General features: G+C 46.1%; 1 protein-coding gene and 1 long non-coding RNA gene across 6 annotated transcripts in view; both read right to left on the bottom strand.

Annotated features, from left to right (window-relative positions):
* LOC108264512 (uncharacterized) overlaps positions 1-18,907 on the bottom strand; it is a 19,774-nt gene extending 867 nt beyond the window's left edge. The window contains exons 1-2 of the long non-coding RNA XR_001812433.3: positions 18,121-18,907; positions 1-1,146 (exon numbers count right to left, since the gene is read on the bottom strand). The exon at positions 1-1,146 is cut by the window's left edge and continues 867 nt beyond it. This is a non-coding gene — a long non-coding RNA (uncharacterized LOC108264512). The remainder of the gene's footprint in view (positions 1,147-18,120) is intronic.
* The window catches only part of tmod2 (tropomodulin 2), a 120,086-nt gene that overhangs the window by 867 nt on the left and 99,875 nt on the right, over positions 1-19,344 (bottom strand). Inside the window, exons 1-10 of one of the 5 annotated variants that reach the window (XM_053678307.1) lie at positions 18,915-19,074; positions 12,622-12,800; positions 11,920-12,076; positions 7,147-7,269; positions 5,632-5,706; positions 5,230-5,360; positions 4,831-4,938; positions 4,319-4,462; positions 3,325-3,469; positions 1-1,485 (exon numbers count right to left, since the gene is read on the bottom strand). The exon at positions 1-1,485 is cut by the window's left edge and continues 867 nt beyond it. In XM_053678307.1, coding sequence (XP_053534282.1) covers positions 1,454-1,485; positions 3,325-3,469; positions 4,319-4,462; positions 4,831-4,938; positions 5,230-5,360; positions 5,632-5,706; positions 7,147-7,269; positions 11,920-12,076; positions 12,622-12,747 — 1,041 coding nt within the window. In that variant the 5' untranslated portion in view covers positions 12,748-12,800; positions 18,915-19,074 and the 3' untranslated portion in view covers positions 1-1,453. The other 4 variants (XM_047153547.2, XM_053678305.1, XM_053678304.1 and 1 more) reach the window with 4 other exon arrangements.

The raw sequence follows: 19,344 nt of genomic DNA, 5'->3' as shown, positions 1-19,344 counted from the left end.
CCAAACAACAGTGTGAAGAGATGTTGCAGTGTGTGTGTGTGTGTGTGTGTGTGTGTTTAAGGACATTAAGTCTTGCCAAGATGAAGCACAGCATGTTTAAAGATGAGGCTCAATTAAAACACTATTACAGTATATCATATGTACAGCGTAATGTATATTATATAGTGCACACGCACGCACGCACGCACGCACACACACACACACACACACACACACACACACACACACACACACACACACACACACACACACACACACACACTCAATATACTATATAACTGCATTTATAATTACAATTACATCTGGATCTATACATGACATGCTGCACTGTTGATTACATACACATACAGGCAATAAACATGAATATTCATGAGCTACGGTCTTTAGTGTGTGTGTGTGTGTGTGTGTGTGTGTGTATGTGACATACGTTTGTATTACAGCTCATGCAGACCCAAAACAGCTGGACGAACATGATCCCGCCCTCTCACACACACACCCACACACACACAGCTGAATGCACATTCATCACGGGTGTGTCTCTGCCTACAGGAAGTTAAGCAATCTGTTCCCAGAGGACAAACCCCCTGATAAGAACACACACACACACACACACACACACACACACACACACACACACACACACACACGAGACAGATGAACGTCCTTTTTTAAGCTTGCTAATGGACACATTGATCCGAGTCTGAGAGAGAAAGAGTGCGAGAGAGACAGACAGAGACAGAGAGAGAGACAGACTCAAATCAGAGAGTCTATCAGTTTCAGATCGGACTGAGGATATGACTGATTTGAACCGGGTGTATATTTGTGTCTCAAACACACACACACACACACACACACACACACACACACACCTGTGACATACCCCCGTGTTGTCACCTGTGGGCGTGGCCGCTCCAGCTGTTCATTCCCTTGTATGTAATTATATCTCTGAGATCTTAAAGCTGTGTTCAGGATTTTCTTCCATATTTGGACGACATGCAAATTCACAGGCGCCAATTATTTGGATGAGATCAGAGCTCATTTGCATAAAATCTCACTTCAGGTGCTGCTGAGAATTCAGGGTCTTTCTCACACACTCACACACTCACACACTCACACACTCACACACTCACACACTCACACACTCACCTGGCTCGGGGACTGCGAGGATGTGCGTAATGGGATCAGTATCAGGCATCAGATCGGATCAGATTCTAACAGTTTCATGTGTTTACAAATAAAATACAAAAGAATCGGATTTCATATTAACAATAAAAAAAGAAGGAGATAAAGGAGAGATGTGATGAGCAGAGCCGACCGGAGGGAGGGAGGGAGGGAGGGAGGGAGGGGGGAGTTCCAGTTCTGTCCCTCGTTCAGGATCAACGCTGAGCACAACACACACAGACCGACCGGCACACGGGTCTGCAGAGATGGAGAGAGGAGGGGGCGGGGCACACTACACGTCTCTCTCGACACGCCTCTGTCGCACTGGGGGGGGGGGGGGGGGGGGGCACAAGAGAAGAGAAAAAGTCAGTCATCATAAATGAAATAATATTAACTGATCTTAGAAAACCCCAAATGAATGAAACACTCATCTCATTAACGAACACTGCACACACACACACACACACACACGGTTTACTTCACTGGAAGGTTCTGGAAAGAGTTCCTGAACCAGAATGACACTGCTTTCTCACTAGTCCTGCACTGATCACCATGACAACAGCGTTAGCGTGTCTATCATACGACTGTACAGACAGCAGAGCGGTCATCCAGCTGCAGCGATCATCTACAAACACTAGAGTCACGCCGTTATATTTAACCCGTGTGTGTTTAGTGTAAAACTCCCTCCTGCTGACTCCGCCTACACCACCAGCGGCCACCTGACTGGACGAGCGATTAAAATAAGTTTTTGTTTTGGCGATGTTTGGGTGTGCAGCTGAGGAACACTGGTCTAGTGTGAAAGCAGCTCTGAGCGGTTCCTGTACGAGTTCCTGCTCTGTGGTTGCACCAGGACACAGAGGATGCGAATAACAACAACACGCTCCGGTTTATTACGCTCCTTTACATGCGCTTTATTTCAGTTCCGTCTACCGTGTGATTTTTGCGGTCAGAAATGTTTGATGTCGCTGTGTTTTTTCACTCTAACGCAACACGAGTATTCAGTTCTCTGAAACTGATCTCTGAAAAAGGTTCCTGGAACTAAGTTTAGCCCTCTGGTGGAAACACAGCTCCTGCTGGTACTCAACTCAATCTTAAACTCAGGGTGTGAGATCAGTGTGATGATGTTACCACGGTTACACACACACACACGCTGCAGCATGCAAGTGAGTCAGAAACACTTCATACTGTGACACACTGCTGAACAGGTACACACACACACACACACACACAGTTTCATATTCCAGCTGTAATCTAATCTGTGTTTTTTGCAGTTATGGCTGATTATAAACACCTGACGCTGATTACAGATCTGTGTGCGCATGCCCAAAAGGTCAAAGGTGAACACATGCTCACATGATGCAGAGAAAGAATGATGACCTTGTAGAGGAGTGTGACCTTATCACCATTACACACACACACACACACACACACACACACACACACACACACACACACACACACACAGAGCTCAGGCCACTTTCAGGAGAGTCCCAGCTTTAAATGAGAGGACAGAGGGATGACTAGTGAATAACTCGTCTAACAGAGAGACACACACACACACACACACACACACACACACACACACACACACACACACACACACACACAGAGGGGGGGGGGGGGAGAAAGAGAGAGAGAGCGAGAGAGAGAGAGAAAGAGAGAGGGGGGGGGGAGAGAGAGAGAGAGAGAGAGAGAGAGAGAGAGAGAGAGATCAGTAATACTCAGAATAAAGGAAAAAAAAAGAATAGTAGTAAAAGATGAGCTGGAAAAGAGAGAGAGATGGAAAGAAGTGTCTAGCGAATGAGCTCGGTGTGTGTGTGTGTGTGTGTGTGTGTGTGTGTGTGTGTGTGTGTGTAATGTAATATAAAAGTGCTTTGGTCTTGGTGGATTTCTAAATTAATCCCAGCACAGGAAATGGGCCATTATCATGACCCCCCCCCCCCCCCCACACACACACACACACACGGGGAGAGAGAGAGCGAGACAGAGAGAGCGAGACAGAGAGAGAGAGAGAGAGAGAGAGAGAGAGAGATCTAAACAAACCAGACTATAATTATCCTACACCATTTCATGTACTCCTATGCTGGAATAGCGTGACGTACGCGTGTGTGTGAGTGTGTGTGTGTGTGAGTGTGTGTGTGCGCATGAGAGAGTGTGTGTTACCCAGGTCGTTGTTTTTGGTGATGGCGGCCGCTGCTCGAGCTCGAGGTCCCTGCTGAGTGAAGTGATATCCGAATTTCACTATACTGGTGTTCGCCTCCAGCATTTTAGCGATCTCCATCTCCACTGTAGTGCCCAGCTGCTGCCTCTGCACAAACACACACACAAACACACACACACACACACACACACACACACACACACACACACACACACACACACACACACACACACACTTCAGTGTGTATCCTGAAACTGTGTTACTTCATTAATGAGGTCGTATTAGAGAGAATATTTTTACTCTCCGCTCTAAAGTGACCTGGAACATAAATCTCCTGTAAACTCTGTTCAAGAGAATAATCACTCCTCCTTCCTTCTCCAACTACACACACACACACACACACACACACACACACACACACACACACACACACACACACACACACACACACACACACACCTCTATCCACTAACAGTCACTTATAAACGTAGAGAAGGAGAGAAATACAAACAGAGAGAAAGAAAGGACAAAACATAGGACAGAAAAAATAAATAATAACAAGAGACAGTATTAAAACGTAAAAATTAAAGAACAAAAAAAATAAAACAAAAAAGTAAAATAAAATATTTTTTTTAAATGAAGCTTGAAAAATCTAATAAAAAGCAGAGAAGAGAAATGATATATCTGAATTTGAGATAAAATAAATAGAGAAAGAAAAATAACACAATGAGGAGGAAAATTCTGGAATATTAAAAATACAAATTTGCCAAAAATGAAAAGAAAAAAGAAAAGAAAAAGAAAAAAGCTCTAAAAGTGAATCGTTTTTATTATTTATTTATTATAACATTTAAAAATCTCAAATGAATATGAAGTTGAATGTAGAGTAAGAGGATTTAAAATGCAACTGCTGAACTCTCATTAACCTTCAGAGGCTGATCCTGTGTGTGTGTGTGTGTGTGTGTGTGTGTGTGTGTGTGTGTGTGTGTGTGTGTGTACCTGATTATCGATCTTGATCTCAGACAGCGTGTCGTTGTCTCTCAGAGCCTCCACGAGCGCCTGAACTCCAGAACCGGTGATGAAATTCGACTCCAGGTTCAAACTCTTCAACGTCTTATTCTCCCTCAGCATGTCTGCAAACGCCTACCCCACACACACACACACACACACACACACACACACACACACAGTATATAAACAAACATGTGAGTACGGCAGAAAAACAAACCCAGGCTCTAAACAAGTGCTGGAAGTGAAGAAAACAAACACACTGCTGCTGTAAACAGACTCGAGGTTTATTTCTCTTTTATTTCTCGGCCTCGGAAGAAATTTAACATCAGCTACATTTAACTGACATCTCTGCACACTGAACAGCATCACGTGTGTAGTGCATGTGTAGTGCGTGTGTAGTGCGTGTGTAGTGCGTGTGTAGTGCGTGTGTAGTGCGTGTGTAGTGCGTGTGTAGTGCGTGTGTAGTGCGTGTGTAGTGCGTGTGTAGTGCGTGTTCTCACCACGGCGATGGGGTCGTTGCTGCGTGTCGCTGCGAGACTGAACTTCTTCACGTGTGCGTTTTTCTCCATGGCTTTGGCGAAGTCTCTCAGTGTGGGGATGGGAACGTTCTAGAACAGCAAAATAAACACGGTGCAAAATGAGTCGGGACGTTAACGCCGCCCAGGTCGAGTCGGCACGTTAATGCGAGGTTGTGAGGTCGAGTCGGCACGTTAATGCGAGGTTGTGAGGTCAAGTCGGCACGTTAATGCGAGGTTGTGAGGTCGAGTCGGCACGTTAATGCGAGGTTGTGAGGTCGAGTCGGCACGTTAATGCGAGGTTGTGAGGTCGAGTCGGCACGTTAATGCGAGGTTGTGAGGTCGAGTCGGTAGTTTAATGCGAGGTTGTGAGGCTGTAGTCACCTTTATGTTGTTGAGGTTGACCTCCGTGAGCGTGGGGTCGTTGCTCTTTATCCTCTGCAGAGTTTCCTCCACGTTAGTCGGGTTTGGAGGTTCATCAAAAACAGGTTTCACTTTCTCTCCTTTAATTACATCTGAAAGCATGTGAACAATCCCCCGTCACCATGCTGAATTACACCGTACCCCTCTCAGAACCCTGCAGGTCACCTCCTCCCAGTTCAGCAGTACAACACCGATACCTCCTCTAACCTGCTACCAGCGCCGCAGCAGATCAGCAGCTCAGATGGGTTTAATAGACGTGTGAGAATCACGTACTGTACGATACTTGCAGCTCTTCTGGTGTTACAGTGACAGGAGGTTACAGCTCATTACGTCATTTATAATGTTTAAACACAGAATACGCACTGTTGTAGCCGTCTTTGCTGGAAGTCCCGTCGTAGCTCTGCGTGCTCGTCACCAGGGTGTGGACTCCCAGGATAGCTACAGAAGCAAAAAGCCTAACATTAGCCAAATGAAAATAAAACAGAAAGCGGTGTGTGAGAATGAGAAATGTGCCGAGAGAAACCACCAGCGTGTCTTTCATCAGGAGCCAGGACGCTAAATAAAGCCTGGAAAACCACCCGAGCGTTCGGTCTGAAAATCAGACGCCTCACTGACTGCTGCTGCTGACACACACGACCACCAACTACTGACAAATCACCAGACTACCGACAAACACAACCAGACTACTGACAAATCATCAGACTACCGACAAACACAACCAGACTACTAACCAAACAACCAGACTACTGACAAATCATCAGACTGACAAATCATCAGACTACCGACAAACACAACCAGACTACCGACAAATCATCAGACTACTGACAAACAGAACCAGACTACTGACAAATCATCAGACTACTGACAAACAGAACCAGACTACTGACAAATCATCAGACTACCGACAAACAGAACCAGACTACTGACAAACACAACCAGACTACTGACAAACACAACCAGACTACTGACAAACACAACCAGACTACTGACAAACACAACCAGACTACTGACAAACACAACCAGACTACTGACAAATCATCAGACTACCGACAAACAGAACCAGACTACCGACAAACAGAACCAGACTACTGACAAACACAACGAGACTACTGACAAACACAACCAGACTACTGACAAACACAACCAGACTACTGACAAACACAACCAGACTACTGACAAACACAACCAGACTACTGACAAACACAACCAGACTACTGACAAATCATCAGACTACTGACAAACACAACCAGACTACTGACAAACACAACCAGACTACTGAAACAGAAACTTATAAATATTCTATAGTAATATACTGAATCTTGAGGTCATTTTCGTGTGTGTTGGTTATGTAATGACTGACTTAAGTGTATAAACTCACTCTCTCTCTCTCTCTCTCTCTCTCTCTCTCTCTCTCTCTCTCTCTCTCTCTCTCTCTCCCTCCCTCCCTCCCTCCCTCTCTTTACCAGCAACACTACATGTGAGCTGGGGACTATAACACAGGAAACAGGAAATTACATCACTGTTACTAGACAAATGTTGGGCAACTTTCTAAACTCTGTTCGAATAAAAAAAACAAAAACAAACTATGAAAGTGGACAAGTTTCTATCAGCTAATAAACACTACCGCTAAACTAAATAAACAACACTAATAATAAATACTATACTACTACTACTACTACTAATAATAATAAATCCTGTGTACTAACTGTACATTAATCTGCATATAAACACTACACACAAACAAAAAGCAAATCACGTCACAACAGGAAAACAAAACTGGCGTAAGCATCTGAACATAGTGATTATTCACGGTGTGTGCAGGACACTGTGTCTCTCCGTCTCTCTGTCTGTCTCTCTGTCTGTCTCTCCGTCTCTCACCTGCGAGGTCAGACAGCTCGGTGTCCGTAACCCCAGACAAAGCCTCTTCCAGTTCCGGGTCAAGGGTCGTCACATCCTCCTTTCTGGCCTCCAGTGGCTTCTGTTTAGGCACCCACGCCTTCCCTAGAGGATGATGGGAGAAAGACACGTTCACTCACACAGCTCCTCCTCACTGCTGCTGAACACCACCTGGACCTTCTGACCTCCAGCAGTAAACATGAACAGCAGAACATCTCCACACTTTCCCCCACGGTACCCGAGAACCTTTAAACTGCACGTCCTTTCACACTCTTCACGTCGCTGAATTAATGTCCTTTTATCATTTAAACAGAGGACACGCAGATCTAAACACCACGCGAAACCCCTGGATACAGCTGCTCAGAGCGGCAACATCAACTACACCCTCACTCACGTCACTACAGGGGTTACAGGGACACGGCTGTGGCGGTGTGGAAGAAAAAGAGTGTGTAAAACAGCTCCAGGGTGTGTGTGTGTGTGTGTGTTCCAGGTGTGCAAAACAAACTCATAACATGAACAAGGCTGGCAGCAAAACAACTCCGGCTAATGGCTATAACAGATCTATTAGCTCAACCTCATCCAGATGCTGTGAGGACCATTTATTAGACATCTTACACTCTCTCTCTCACACACACACACACACACACACACACACACACACACACACTCTTGCACAACAAACACTCACACACTGGTTATTAACCATATCAACAGCAAACAGGAAATGCACAATGAGGCAGTAAGGCTGCAGAAAGAAGCTCTGTGCATGTGTGCGTGTGAGAGATACTGTCGATGACGACATGTTTCCACAAGTAGCCCTTATGCTGTCTTACACACACACACACACACACACACACACACACACACACACACACACACACGTTTGTAACTCTATGGTTGTGAGATATTCGCACCAATCTGTGTGTTACTGTAGGTAATTAACGCTCTGCATGAAATACTCAGCCAGGGTCACAAGGTCACCACACTGTAACCATGACAACACTCTTACCAGTCCTAGCTAGCATCGGATACCCAACTAGCCGAGCCGGAGCTTTATTTAGATTCGCAGGTGGAGTACAGATTGGTGTCGAGTTGTTGCCTAGTGAGCGTGGTTTCCATGGCTACGGCGCCGGCGCCGGTTTTGGTGGCTGTAGAGGTCGAGCGCGAGTCCTCACAAGGTCATGAAGGTGACGCTTGTTAATACTGCACAATCGTCCTGCTGTTTCAGAGCTGGGCGCGACGCCACGCTGACCCGCTGTGGGAGTTTCTCGGGCACGACCGTCCCTCTGCGTTGACCTTGGATGACCTTGCTTGATCTCACCCCCAGCACACACACACACACACACACACACACACACACACTTCCTGTTTTCTATTTCGACCCTTACTCACAGCAAGTGTTTCTGTTCAGACCGTGAGAAACAGAGCCGAACCCGGACGGAAAACACGGAGCTGTAAAATCCAAATCAAACTTTAGCTACTGTATTCATCAGCCATTTTGTTTCTGCACAGAAAGGGGCGAATAAAGCTAATGAAGCTAATGAAGCTAATGAAGCTAGGCTAGCATGCACTGACGGCTGTTTCACGATTAGCCCGGCTAGCACTTTCCCATTCAAGTGTAAAATCCCTCCCGGAAACACAGTCTAATTAAACACTAATGCAAACACTTCCTCTGCCTCAGTGCTTCCAGCCAATCAGCTCCTTACGCTGATACATGCCCAGTCACGTGTTTCCCAGGAGATATCTACGCCCTTGTTAACCGCCAACAGCGACGCGTTTCTCCGCTCATCCTCATCATTACACGACTGAAAACACCGCCGCGTGGACGGAACTCGCCAGAACCCTCACGGTAATGCGATCCAAGCTTCCGTGCTTGTTACCATAACGACAAGCAACACGTTAGTGGCTTTTAAAAAGGTCTGAACAGAGATGAAGATCGGATCTCCAGGGTCAGAGTCAGACTGGTCGTCCCCCCATGTTAGGATTCATCTCATTATAGTTATGCGCGTTTGTGATTGTCGTGGTGAGAAAGTCCGATTTTTCGGCGTCTTTTCTCAACGTTTGCGATGCAACTTGCGGAGTTTTTCTGTGCGGAAAACTACCCGGACCGGTGAGACCGTTCTGCACGCTGATGTTTGTTGGTAAACAGGACTGTACTTTTAGCTGTACTCGTGTTCCACGCACCTGAACTGAAGAGGGTTTTGGCTGAACGTACGTCGACGTCATGTCACGACACCGTAAGCTCCTCGGAATACCGCGGAGTTTCCTCGAGTTCGAGTTCATCACAAAATCCTTCCGGGACTGTTTACAGGTCGTTAGATTTACGTTTACTGTAACGGGAGCTGAAACTGAAAAGACTTTAAAGCTGAGCGGGTTTTAAAGGACACGGTACGGGAGGAGGATCGAGATCGGCTGTTACTCAAGGTTTCAGTATCGGAAGAGACGGCGCGGTATTGCGTAATAACGAATCCTAAACCGTGTGTGTGTGTGTGTGTGTGTGTGTGTGTGTGTGTGTGTGTGTGTGTGTGTCGGTCAGGTCAGTAGTCCAGTAGTTCAGGGCGGCGGCCATTTTAAGAGCTGACTATATCACAAAATCCTTCCAGCGCATTGGAATCCCACAATGCACCGCAAAAAAACAACCCAAGGAGCATGGAATCGAAACTAGACGGAAATATACATCAAACACGCTCGGGTTACTTTATTCCTACTTTCATCTTACAGCCGGTCAGAACTGAACACGTTTCGATGATTCATCCTGCACTCATCCAACTCGCATCCAATCAAACGCTCTCTAGAACACCTTGGCCACGCCCATGCAGAGGAACCCCCGGGCTACAGTAACGGCGAGTTAGCATCACGTTAGACATGGTGTGATTAGCCTGAAGTCCTCACCGACCGCTGGAACCCAAACCTGGAGCTTCAGAACCTCAGATAAAGGTTCTGGGAGAACTTTGGCTTCATCGCTACACGCCGGAAACGGCGCCGCAAGGATCTGCATCGAACTATAAATATTCTGAGAGCACAAGCAAAAGCCCATGGTGATATCCCAGAATCCCGGCGCCACAGTGGCGTTGCTATGGAAACGGACGTCGCTGGAGTACGCTTGGCGGAGCAGGAAGGCAGAAAGAAAGGACTTGGCACGGATCTCCCACAAATCTCCTCTTTTCTTCCTCGTTCAGCGCGGTCCCGGAGGAATCCCGCCACTTCCTGCCTCTCGCAGAGCGGAAAAATCTCACGTTCCAGATCTCCAACAGATCCACGGGCCAGCCGAGGTCACGTGACCCGATACCGCTGGAGACGCTTCTCCGAGTCAACGGAATTCCAGGGTTTAGTGGATTTCTGTTGGTTTTTACAGCTCGGGGAAATTACCCATAATCCTCTAGTGATGTTACGATTCAGCAGTGTTTATTGTCAACGAGAAATATACAGGAGGACGTGTGTGTGTGTGTGTTGCTTAACCTTCGTCTGTCCTCGAAGCTCAAGGTCGTAATGACAGCATGACAAATGAGTTTCCAACACACACACACACACACACAGTCCCAGATTTACAGCTATAGAGACTAAAGTGAGTGAGTGTGTGTGTGTGTGTGTGTGTGTGTGTGTGTGTGTGTGTGTGTATGTGTGTGTATACACACTGCAGTTTAATTCATCACTGAGTAAGTGAGCAAGGGTGTACTGCTCACTGTTTCCTGTTTTTCCCCCTCACTCACTGACACACACACACACACACACACACACACACACACACACACATTACTGATTAATCCCCGACACTGAGGGCATCACTGTGATTGGAACTGCATGAAAGTAACAAGAGTGAACTTTACTTTTCTAAAGCCCACTGCGATGTTTCCTGCATAACAATCTCCGCTCATGGTCACCCGCTGGCATCGCCATGGAAACAGATACCCCAACACTAGGAGGAGTACACAACCCGACAGAGCACGAGTACACACTACAGCGTACTGTAATACAGGTCCGTTTCACAACCGGGAGATCTGGACCCGAACAGAACATGACATCACTGAAGGGAAAGGCTTCGTGCTGTGCGTGTGTGTGTGTGTGTGTGTGTGTGTGTGTGTGTAGGTTTACGGAGTGCACACATTAACTCATGCTGCTGGAATCCGAGTTTTGACGGAATTCCAAGATTGTTCCCAAAGTGCTTTAAACACTCACATCAAAGGCAGAGAGACATGCAGAGCTGGAGCTTTACACAACACACACTCTTACTTCCATTTCTGTCTCTCTCTCTCACACACACACACACACACACACACACACACACACACACACACACACACTGAACGTTTCAGCATTAACATTTCACGATGAAGAAAAGCCTCATTCATTATTGAATCTCCTCTTCTCTTTCAGCTGTGTGTGTGTGTGTGTGTGTGTGTGTGTGTGTGTGTGTGTGTGTGTGTGTGTTGGAAAGTGATAAACAGTAGTTTTTCTTCACTTAGGACAACTAAGGGCTGAGCGATACGACAAAAATATCACATCATGATACTTCAAGACCTCTCACACCATCACGACGTTTATCACGACGTTTATCACGTTTAACACGTTTATCCACGTCATTACACAATTTATCACATTGATTACAACGTTCATCACGACGTTTCCCTTTTTCCTCGACGTTTATCACAACGTCTTTCACGTTTTCATGACAGTTATCACGTTTTTCACGACGTTCATCACATTTTCCCAACGTTTATCACGACGCTCATCATGACACTGATCACGACCTCTGACCTTTCTTCTCCCCGGTGAAGGGCACGCAGTCGTCTCGGTCTTTATACTCCAGCGCCTCTTTCTCCAGGTAGTGCAGCAGCTTCTCTCGGTCGAACGGCCCCGTCGCCGCCTTCGCCGTCTGGTCCTTCTGTCTCAGGCCAGCAGGGAGCAAAGCATTCTGGGTAAACGACAAAAACAAAAGGAGGCCGGTGAAGTCTGAGCTCCATGATGTTTTATTTGAACTTTACCAAGTGCTAATGTGAGTCTTCACACACTTAAAATAAACATTACGACATCCTTAACGTCAGGTGCACCACAGCGCAGTGCATTCTGGGTAAAGTCGCTGGGCAGATGGCCGAAACGAAAAGGTCAATAATCTACTGCTGAGTGTTTTCTTGTGCAACTAGCAGAAGAATTTCCTAAACAATCATTCACTATTAACCTCTTCTATATTTAACATCGACGTTTAGAGTTTATTTTAGACATAAATTATAAATATATAAAACATTAATGAGAAATAAACTCACTCTAACTACGTCTCACTCCTCCTTCACTTCCTGCTTCACTCCTGACTCTTACACCGCTTCCTGTCTTCCTCCTTTTCTCTAAAGCTATATGTTTAACATGGGGGTAGGATTACAGACACGCCCCTAACCCAGACGTTCCTGACTCCGCCTCTACGATGTGCATGCAGACAGATATGAGAGTTCTCGGAGCGGTCACCTCGGGGTCCATCTCCTCCAGAGCGCTCTCCAGCTGCTTCAGCTCCTCCTCCGAGAGCTTGTTGAGGATCTCATCCTCGTCGATCTCCTTGTACTTCTCCAGATCTTTCTTGAACGACAGAGCCATGATGAAGCACCTTCAGGTACAGTGAGAAATGATCGTCCAGTGCAAGTCAGGATCTGCAGAAACACGCACGCACACACACACACACACACTTACTTATCCCATAAAACTGGTTAATAAAAGTTGTTAGCGGAAAACAATGACTGTCTCTTTAAACATTTATGCTTGTGAGTGTGTGTGTGTGTGTGTGTGAGTGTGTGAGAAACACTGAAACTATGCGGTACACACAATCGAGTCAGTGTAAATGACATTAGAATGAGGATGGAGGAGATTATGAGAGCGTCTCTGACACTCACTAACACAAGAACAGGTTTTTCCAGGAATTACTGAAGCTAAAGTACACACCATGCAGCACAGTGTTCTCACACTCACACACACACACACACACACACACACACACACACACACACACACACACACACAGACACACAGTGCCGTTTCTCCTGTTAGAGTTAAATATGAGATCACTGTTTACAGCTTTTTATGCAGAAAATTTGACGGATCTTCATGTTCCCTCATGTGACCTTTGACTCTGAGCAGGAAATCAGGCTGGAAACATTTCATCTCTAAAGTCCCTGAACTCCCACTGACCCGAGACAGAGAGACAGACACAGACAGACAGACAGAGAGACAGACAGAGAGACAGAACACGAGGCGGAGGAATAAACCTCAAACTGTCAACACACAGCTTGCAATTTTCTTATTTCTTCTTCCATATAATTCCTCTATGACTCCCTCTAAACGAGTCCCTCCCAGCGATTGCCTCCAAATTATTTCCCCCTCATGACGACGCCCTCAAAATTATTTCCCCCTCATGACGACGCCCTCAAAATTATTTCCCCCTCATGACGACGCCCTCAAAATTATTTCCCCCTTATGACGACGTCCTCTAAACGACTCCCCCCTAAACGACTCCTCCCCCAAACGACTCCCCCCTGTGAGAATGATGAGATAATGAAGTCAAAGCGCAGCACGAGGTCAGGAGCTAATTTTAGCACTCACTATTAATCCCGGTGTTATGAGAGCGTGTTTTATTTGGCTAGATGATTGAGAGGATTAGATGAGTCGAGTAGGAGTCATGTCAAGCCTTGGAATGTAATATCCTGCAGGTCTGACAGGATTAACAGCAGCTAAAATAACACTACTCCTCGGGTCATGATGGTTTCCTGCTCAGGTGTGGTGCTCCGAGAATATCGAACGAAAAGGAGAGAGTACATAAAATAAGTGTGTGTTGATGACCACGACACAGCCATAGCTCATTCGGGGCACTTTTGCATTTAGCCACGCCCACAAGACTCCATAAAAGGCAAAACTGACAGTGAGCTGAAAACGACAAAGTGGTGCTTAATCAGATTCAACAGCGGGATGACCTCTAGACGCCTCAGTAATAACACTACGAGGAGTTTTCCACAGAGGATGATCCAACACACACACACACACACACACCATCAGCAGAGGAAAACTCACAAATCTGCCTCATGAGTTTGACAGAACAGGAAGTAACGAGGAGAAAAATAAACGGAAAAAGGCTCAGAAGGAGAATTTAGTGTCTCGCGGTGCAGTATACGTCTCCGCTTCAGTTACTCCTGCCAATCTGTAGATAAAACCCTGCTGCGTTTCTCCACACACACACACACACACACACAGCAAAACTCTCACAAATCTCAAGTCTTACATCTGAGAGCACACACACTCACTCACTCACTCTCTCACACACACCTTAAAGCAGAACGTATTCTTTACACGTGTGCTGAATGACGTGTTGGTGTTTGTGATGAACTGGAGCTACGAGGCCGGTGCAGCTGGCTGTAAATCCACAGTAAAGGTTAAACCAGCGATCGGGACGTTACAGAACCATCACCGTAATAACGAGGAGGATGATGTGTTCATAAAACTCACTCATAATCTACCTCCGAGAGACGGAGAGAGAGAGAGAGAGAGAGACGGAGAGAGAGAGAGAGACGGAGAGAGAGAGAGAGAGAGACGGAGAGAGAGAGACGGAGAGAGAGAGAGAGACGGAGAGAGAGAGAGAGAGACGGAGAGAGAGAGAGACGGAGAGACAGAGAGAGACGGAGAGAGAGGGACAGACAGAGACAGACAGAGACAGACAGAGACAGACAGAGACAGACACAGACAGACACAGACAGACAGACAGAGACAGACAGACAGAGACAGACACAGACAGACAGACAGAGACAGACAGACAGAGACAGACACAGACAGACAGAGACAGACACAGACAGACCTGGAACTCTAAGAGACCCTGCAGATTGTAAAGGAGTTCACAGCCTGGAGGAAACACCACATGATTTGGATGAGATCCCCAGGGAGGATAACCCCTGCACCAAGACTGAAGCACCCGCACACGCTAACTCCAGCCTCTCATGTGAAGCTCACGTAGATAACATTACTAACACAACCGTTCATCTGATAAATATCACCGATGTAGTGTCTCTACACCATGCAGAAAAACTTCAAACAGAAAGAACTCTGTATTGTGATGTTCCAGTAGGAGCATAACCAAGCTCCAGTCAGTCCAGCTGCAGGAGTCCTTACCCTTTCAGGACCAGATGTGACCACATCACCCCTGTCTGATCCACCCTGCACTCGTTCCTAGTCACATCGCACAGTACCAAAGCCATCTTTTGGTCTTTTAGGACTTTACTTCCTTCAACAGGTGCAGGCTATTTGTTGGTACCTGGAACAGTGAAGGCTACAGCAGGGGGAAGAGCTCTGTCTTACAAAACCCCACAGTTATGGAGCAGCCTTTTAATTAGAGTGTGTGTGTGTGTGTGTGTGTGTGTGTGTGTGTGAGAGAGAGAGAGAGAGACACAGATTTCTAACAGCAGGGAAACTGGAATGTTGTCCTTTCCACTTGTCCTTCAGGTCAGGATTTATTCCACACAGTCACAGACAACGTTAAACACACACAGACACTATACTGATACACACTGCAATCAGTGTGTAAACTACATCACAACACACAACTCACTAGACCGACCATTTCATTTTTTAATCACCACAGTGATGACAAACCAGTGATGTACCGTCCAACCCTCTCGTTCTCTCTCACACACAGCCGAGCATCAAACACACACTTTCATCATCACTTACATCATAAACTCCTTAAGGTTGGTCTGCACCAGCTGTGTCTATGACACACACACACACACACACACACACACACACACACACACACACACACACACACACACAGCGTTTATTTATGATGACTTTAATGACTTCCTGCTCTGAAGATGAAAGGTCCAGTGTGGAGTGCATCTTCAACTGTATAATGATGTACTGAAACATTCTTTGTTTCCTACAGCGCACGCGCGCACACACACACACACACACACACACACACACACACACACACACACACACACACCCCATCATCATCTGAACAAAGCCAACACTTTAATCTGAGACATAAGCGTCAAAAAGGAGAAGTGGTTGTGTTCATCAGCTGAAGACGGAGTGTAGCGCACTAGCCGAGCGCACTACAGCGGACAGGAAGTCATTTGGGATCTGGCCTACTTTTACACGGATCCTGTTTCACGTCTGAAAGGGAAAAACTGAGCTGAACACGAGCAGGAAGAAAGCGTTACTCTGGAAGCCGATCTGAACCTCCGGTGTAATCCACCAGGAACGACTTCCCGCAGCGGCTCGTTTCCATTAAACGTATACTTCGCAATTTAGAAAACAAAACACTTTACAAAAATCGCCCAAACGACACGCCTGCAGACGCTCACACACGAGGCTCGGTTTCTGCGTCTAATTAACTACGGTAGGAACTAAAAGTTCTTACGATCAGAAACTCCCCGCCCCGAGACGTGCTTACCTACCCACGCTAAACAAACTAGCATCTCACATCCCATTCTTATACACTACTACTAGATCGTTACCGAGTCCCAACACTACCTGCTTGTCCTGAACACCTCTCATGGAGCTTACAGACCTACTGACAGACGCGTACCAGCCTCCCGGATCTCCTACTATCCACCGTAAGCGCAGACATTTCCACCGAGACACGCAGATCATGACGACAATCACGACGACGGCGGAACGTTGTAAGAGAGACGTACAGTAGCGCGGAAGTGTATTTAGGGTTGCTGTGTGGGAATTAGAAACCTGACAGACACGGACGAGTCGACAGAGCAGAACAGTGAGAGAGAGAAAACATTGATCCGTCTCAACCAGTACGTTTACATGGACGACGATAATCCGATAATAATCAGAGTATCATCTTAACTGGGTAAAGAAACCAGCGTGTAAACAGAGATTATTGATGACTTTAATCTGATGACTTTAATCCGATTAGCCACACTCGAAGTAAACACAGATGGAATTAAGACGTATGGAGTATTCCTGTTTTAGTCGTATTACAGACACGTACACACCTTAATCACACTGTTAACATCGTGTGGGAGTTTTCACTGCATTGTGTGACAGGACATGTACACACACGCGGCAGCGCTCAACTGTTTGACGGCAAACAAGAGAGCACGGCTGCGTCCCAAACCGCGTACTTAACTACTGTATAGTAGGAGAAATGCATGTATCTCTATATACTATATAGACGGTAAGTACGTGGTTTGGGACGCAGCCCACGGCTTCAAGCGCTCGTCTATTAGCACGTACAGCACGACAGATAATTAACCACACTTGAAGCGTTCATCAAATTTAAAATAAAAAAACACCCAAAACTGCATACGGTTCCATAATGAAGACCAACTGTACGTCGGACGGCGTGGCGCGGTGACGTAATGACGCTGCTGTTAATCTAATTATGTTCTGAAACGTGTAAAACGGGAACATGACAGGAGTATTCTAAAAGCGACTCATGTAAACACCTTAATCACATTATTATCTTACTCAGAGTAACGTCAATAATTAGATCACTGCTGTCCGTGTAAACGTACCAGAGATTTGGTCTGTGTGTGTGTGTGTGTGTGTGTGTGTTAGAGAGAGACCAAAACAGTGAGACTAACAAACATTCTCTCTCACACACAAACACACTAAAACAGAAAGAATGAATAATACTCACATACAGTACATACACAGCAAACACACACACACACACACACACACACACACACACACACACACACCTTTTGTAGCACGCACAAAATCTCAAAACCCGTCCAGTTGCAGTAACACACACTCACACACTTCTGTAGCACAGGACACACCCTTAAAGCATTTCTCTCTCCCACACACAATCTCAGAAATCAGCAGCTCTCTCCAGCTACAGAGTAAACACACCGAACACAGCACAAGGAGCAGGACCACGCCCTTTTAAAGACTGTACACGCACGCGCACACACAACCGTTCTGTTGACTTTTTCATTTAAATCAGACTCTCTCTCTCACACACTCACACACACACACACACACACACACACACACAGAGAGAGAGAGAGAGAGAGAGAGAGAGAGAGAGAGAGAGCAGTATTGTGTGTGTGCCGGTGTTATGCGGAGACAGCGGGACCGCGCGTGAGACACCCCCCCTCGCGAGCACGCGCGTGGAAACCCACTGACAACCCCGGAGCGCGCGCTCGCTTGTAAACGACACGCACGAGCGTTCGAGTCCCTCGCAGGTGTCCGCGACTGTATAAAGCGTCCTCAATCCGGCGCGAGGGGATTGCGCCCTGAACACTACACCGAGTGCACTTACTTAAGGCGGTAAGAAGGAGATTTGGGATTTAGCCGCAGGTCTTCAATGAAGTTGATTCAAAGCGTTAAGTTTAAGTTTAACTATCATTACCAAACTGTTTCATGTGATTTAAAAAAAAATAAAGTAATAGCATGAAGTCGTGTATAATTATAATGTTTTTTTTTTTAAAAAAGTCAGATTGAAAGTTAGATTGAACGCGGACATGTGTATCTCAGTTATGCAAAGTCAGAGCACAGCTGTTAGCTTTACTAGCGATCAGAAACTCCGGCTACACGCGAACTCATCATTCCTGAGGCTCAATATTGAATATTTACACTTCATAAAGAAAAAGAAATGTGTGAAAAGCCCCGAGCTGGACTGTGTGACTGCACTCCCGCCTCGCGCTAGCCTGCTAATCCGTAATAACACACACACGGTGCATTTAAAGCCCATTTTCCAATCACTAATCGCTAAACTGACAATAAATCCGCAATAAAGTGATCTTCCTCACCTTAAACTCAGAGCTCGGTTCCCCAGCAGTGCCTCTCTCCTCCTTTTTTTCCTTCCTGTCAGCGAACTCCAACAAATTCACTCACAGCCCGGATCCGCGTTCCCCCTGCCCGAATCGCACTGCGCATGCGCAGCACATCCACGCAGGCGCACTAATGACGAGTGCGTTTCTCCCGTCTCACAGCGGGGCGGGGCTACAGGACAAGATTGACAGGTTGAATAACCAATAAGAAGGCGCATTAAAAACTATTCCACCAATTGGGTGTCTTAAAACTGTCAAACGTTAATAATAATAATAATAATAATAATAATAATAATAATAATAATGTTTTCTTTTAAAGCAGCTAAGTGAGGCATGTACATTGTAAATATTATAAATATACGCATAATTAAGAGAATCTAATGCTATCCAGATTTCTCCAAAGCTGATT

This window comes from Ictalurus punctatus, chromosome 4 (assembly GCF_001660625.3).
Source record: "Ictalurus punctatus breed USDA103 chromosome 4, Coco_2.0, whole genome shotgun sequence".
Taxonomy (NCBI): Eukaryota; Metazoa; Chordata; class Actinopteri; order Siluriformes; family Ictaluridae; genus Ictalurus; species Ictalurus punctatus.
The sequence above is the reverse complement of the archived record's forward strand: the minus strand, read 5'-3'. Positions and strand labels throughout refer to the sequence as shown.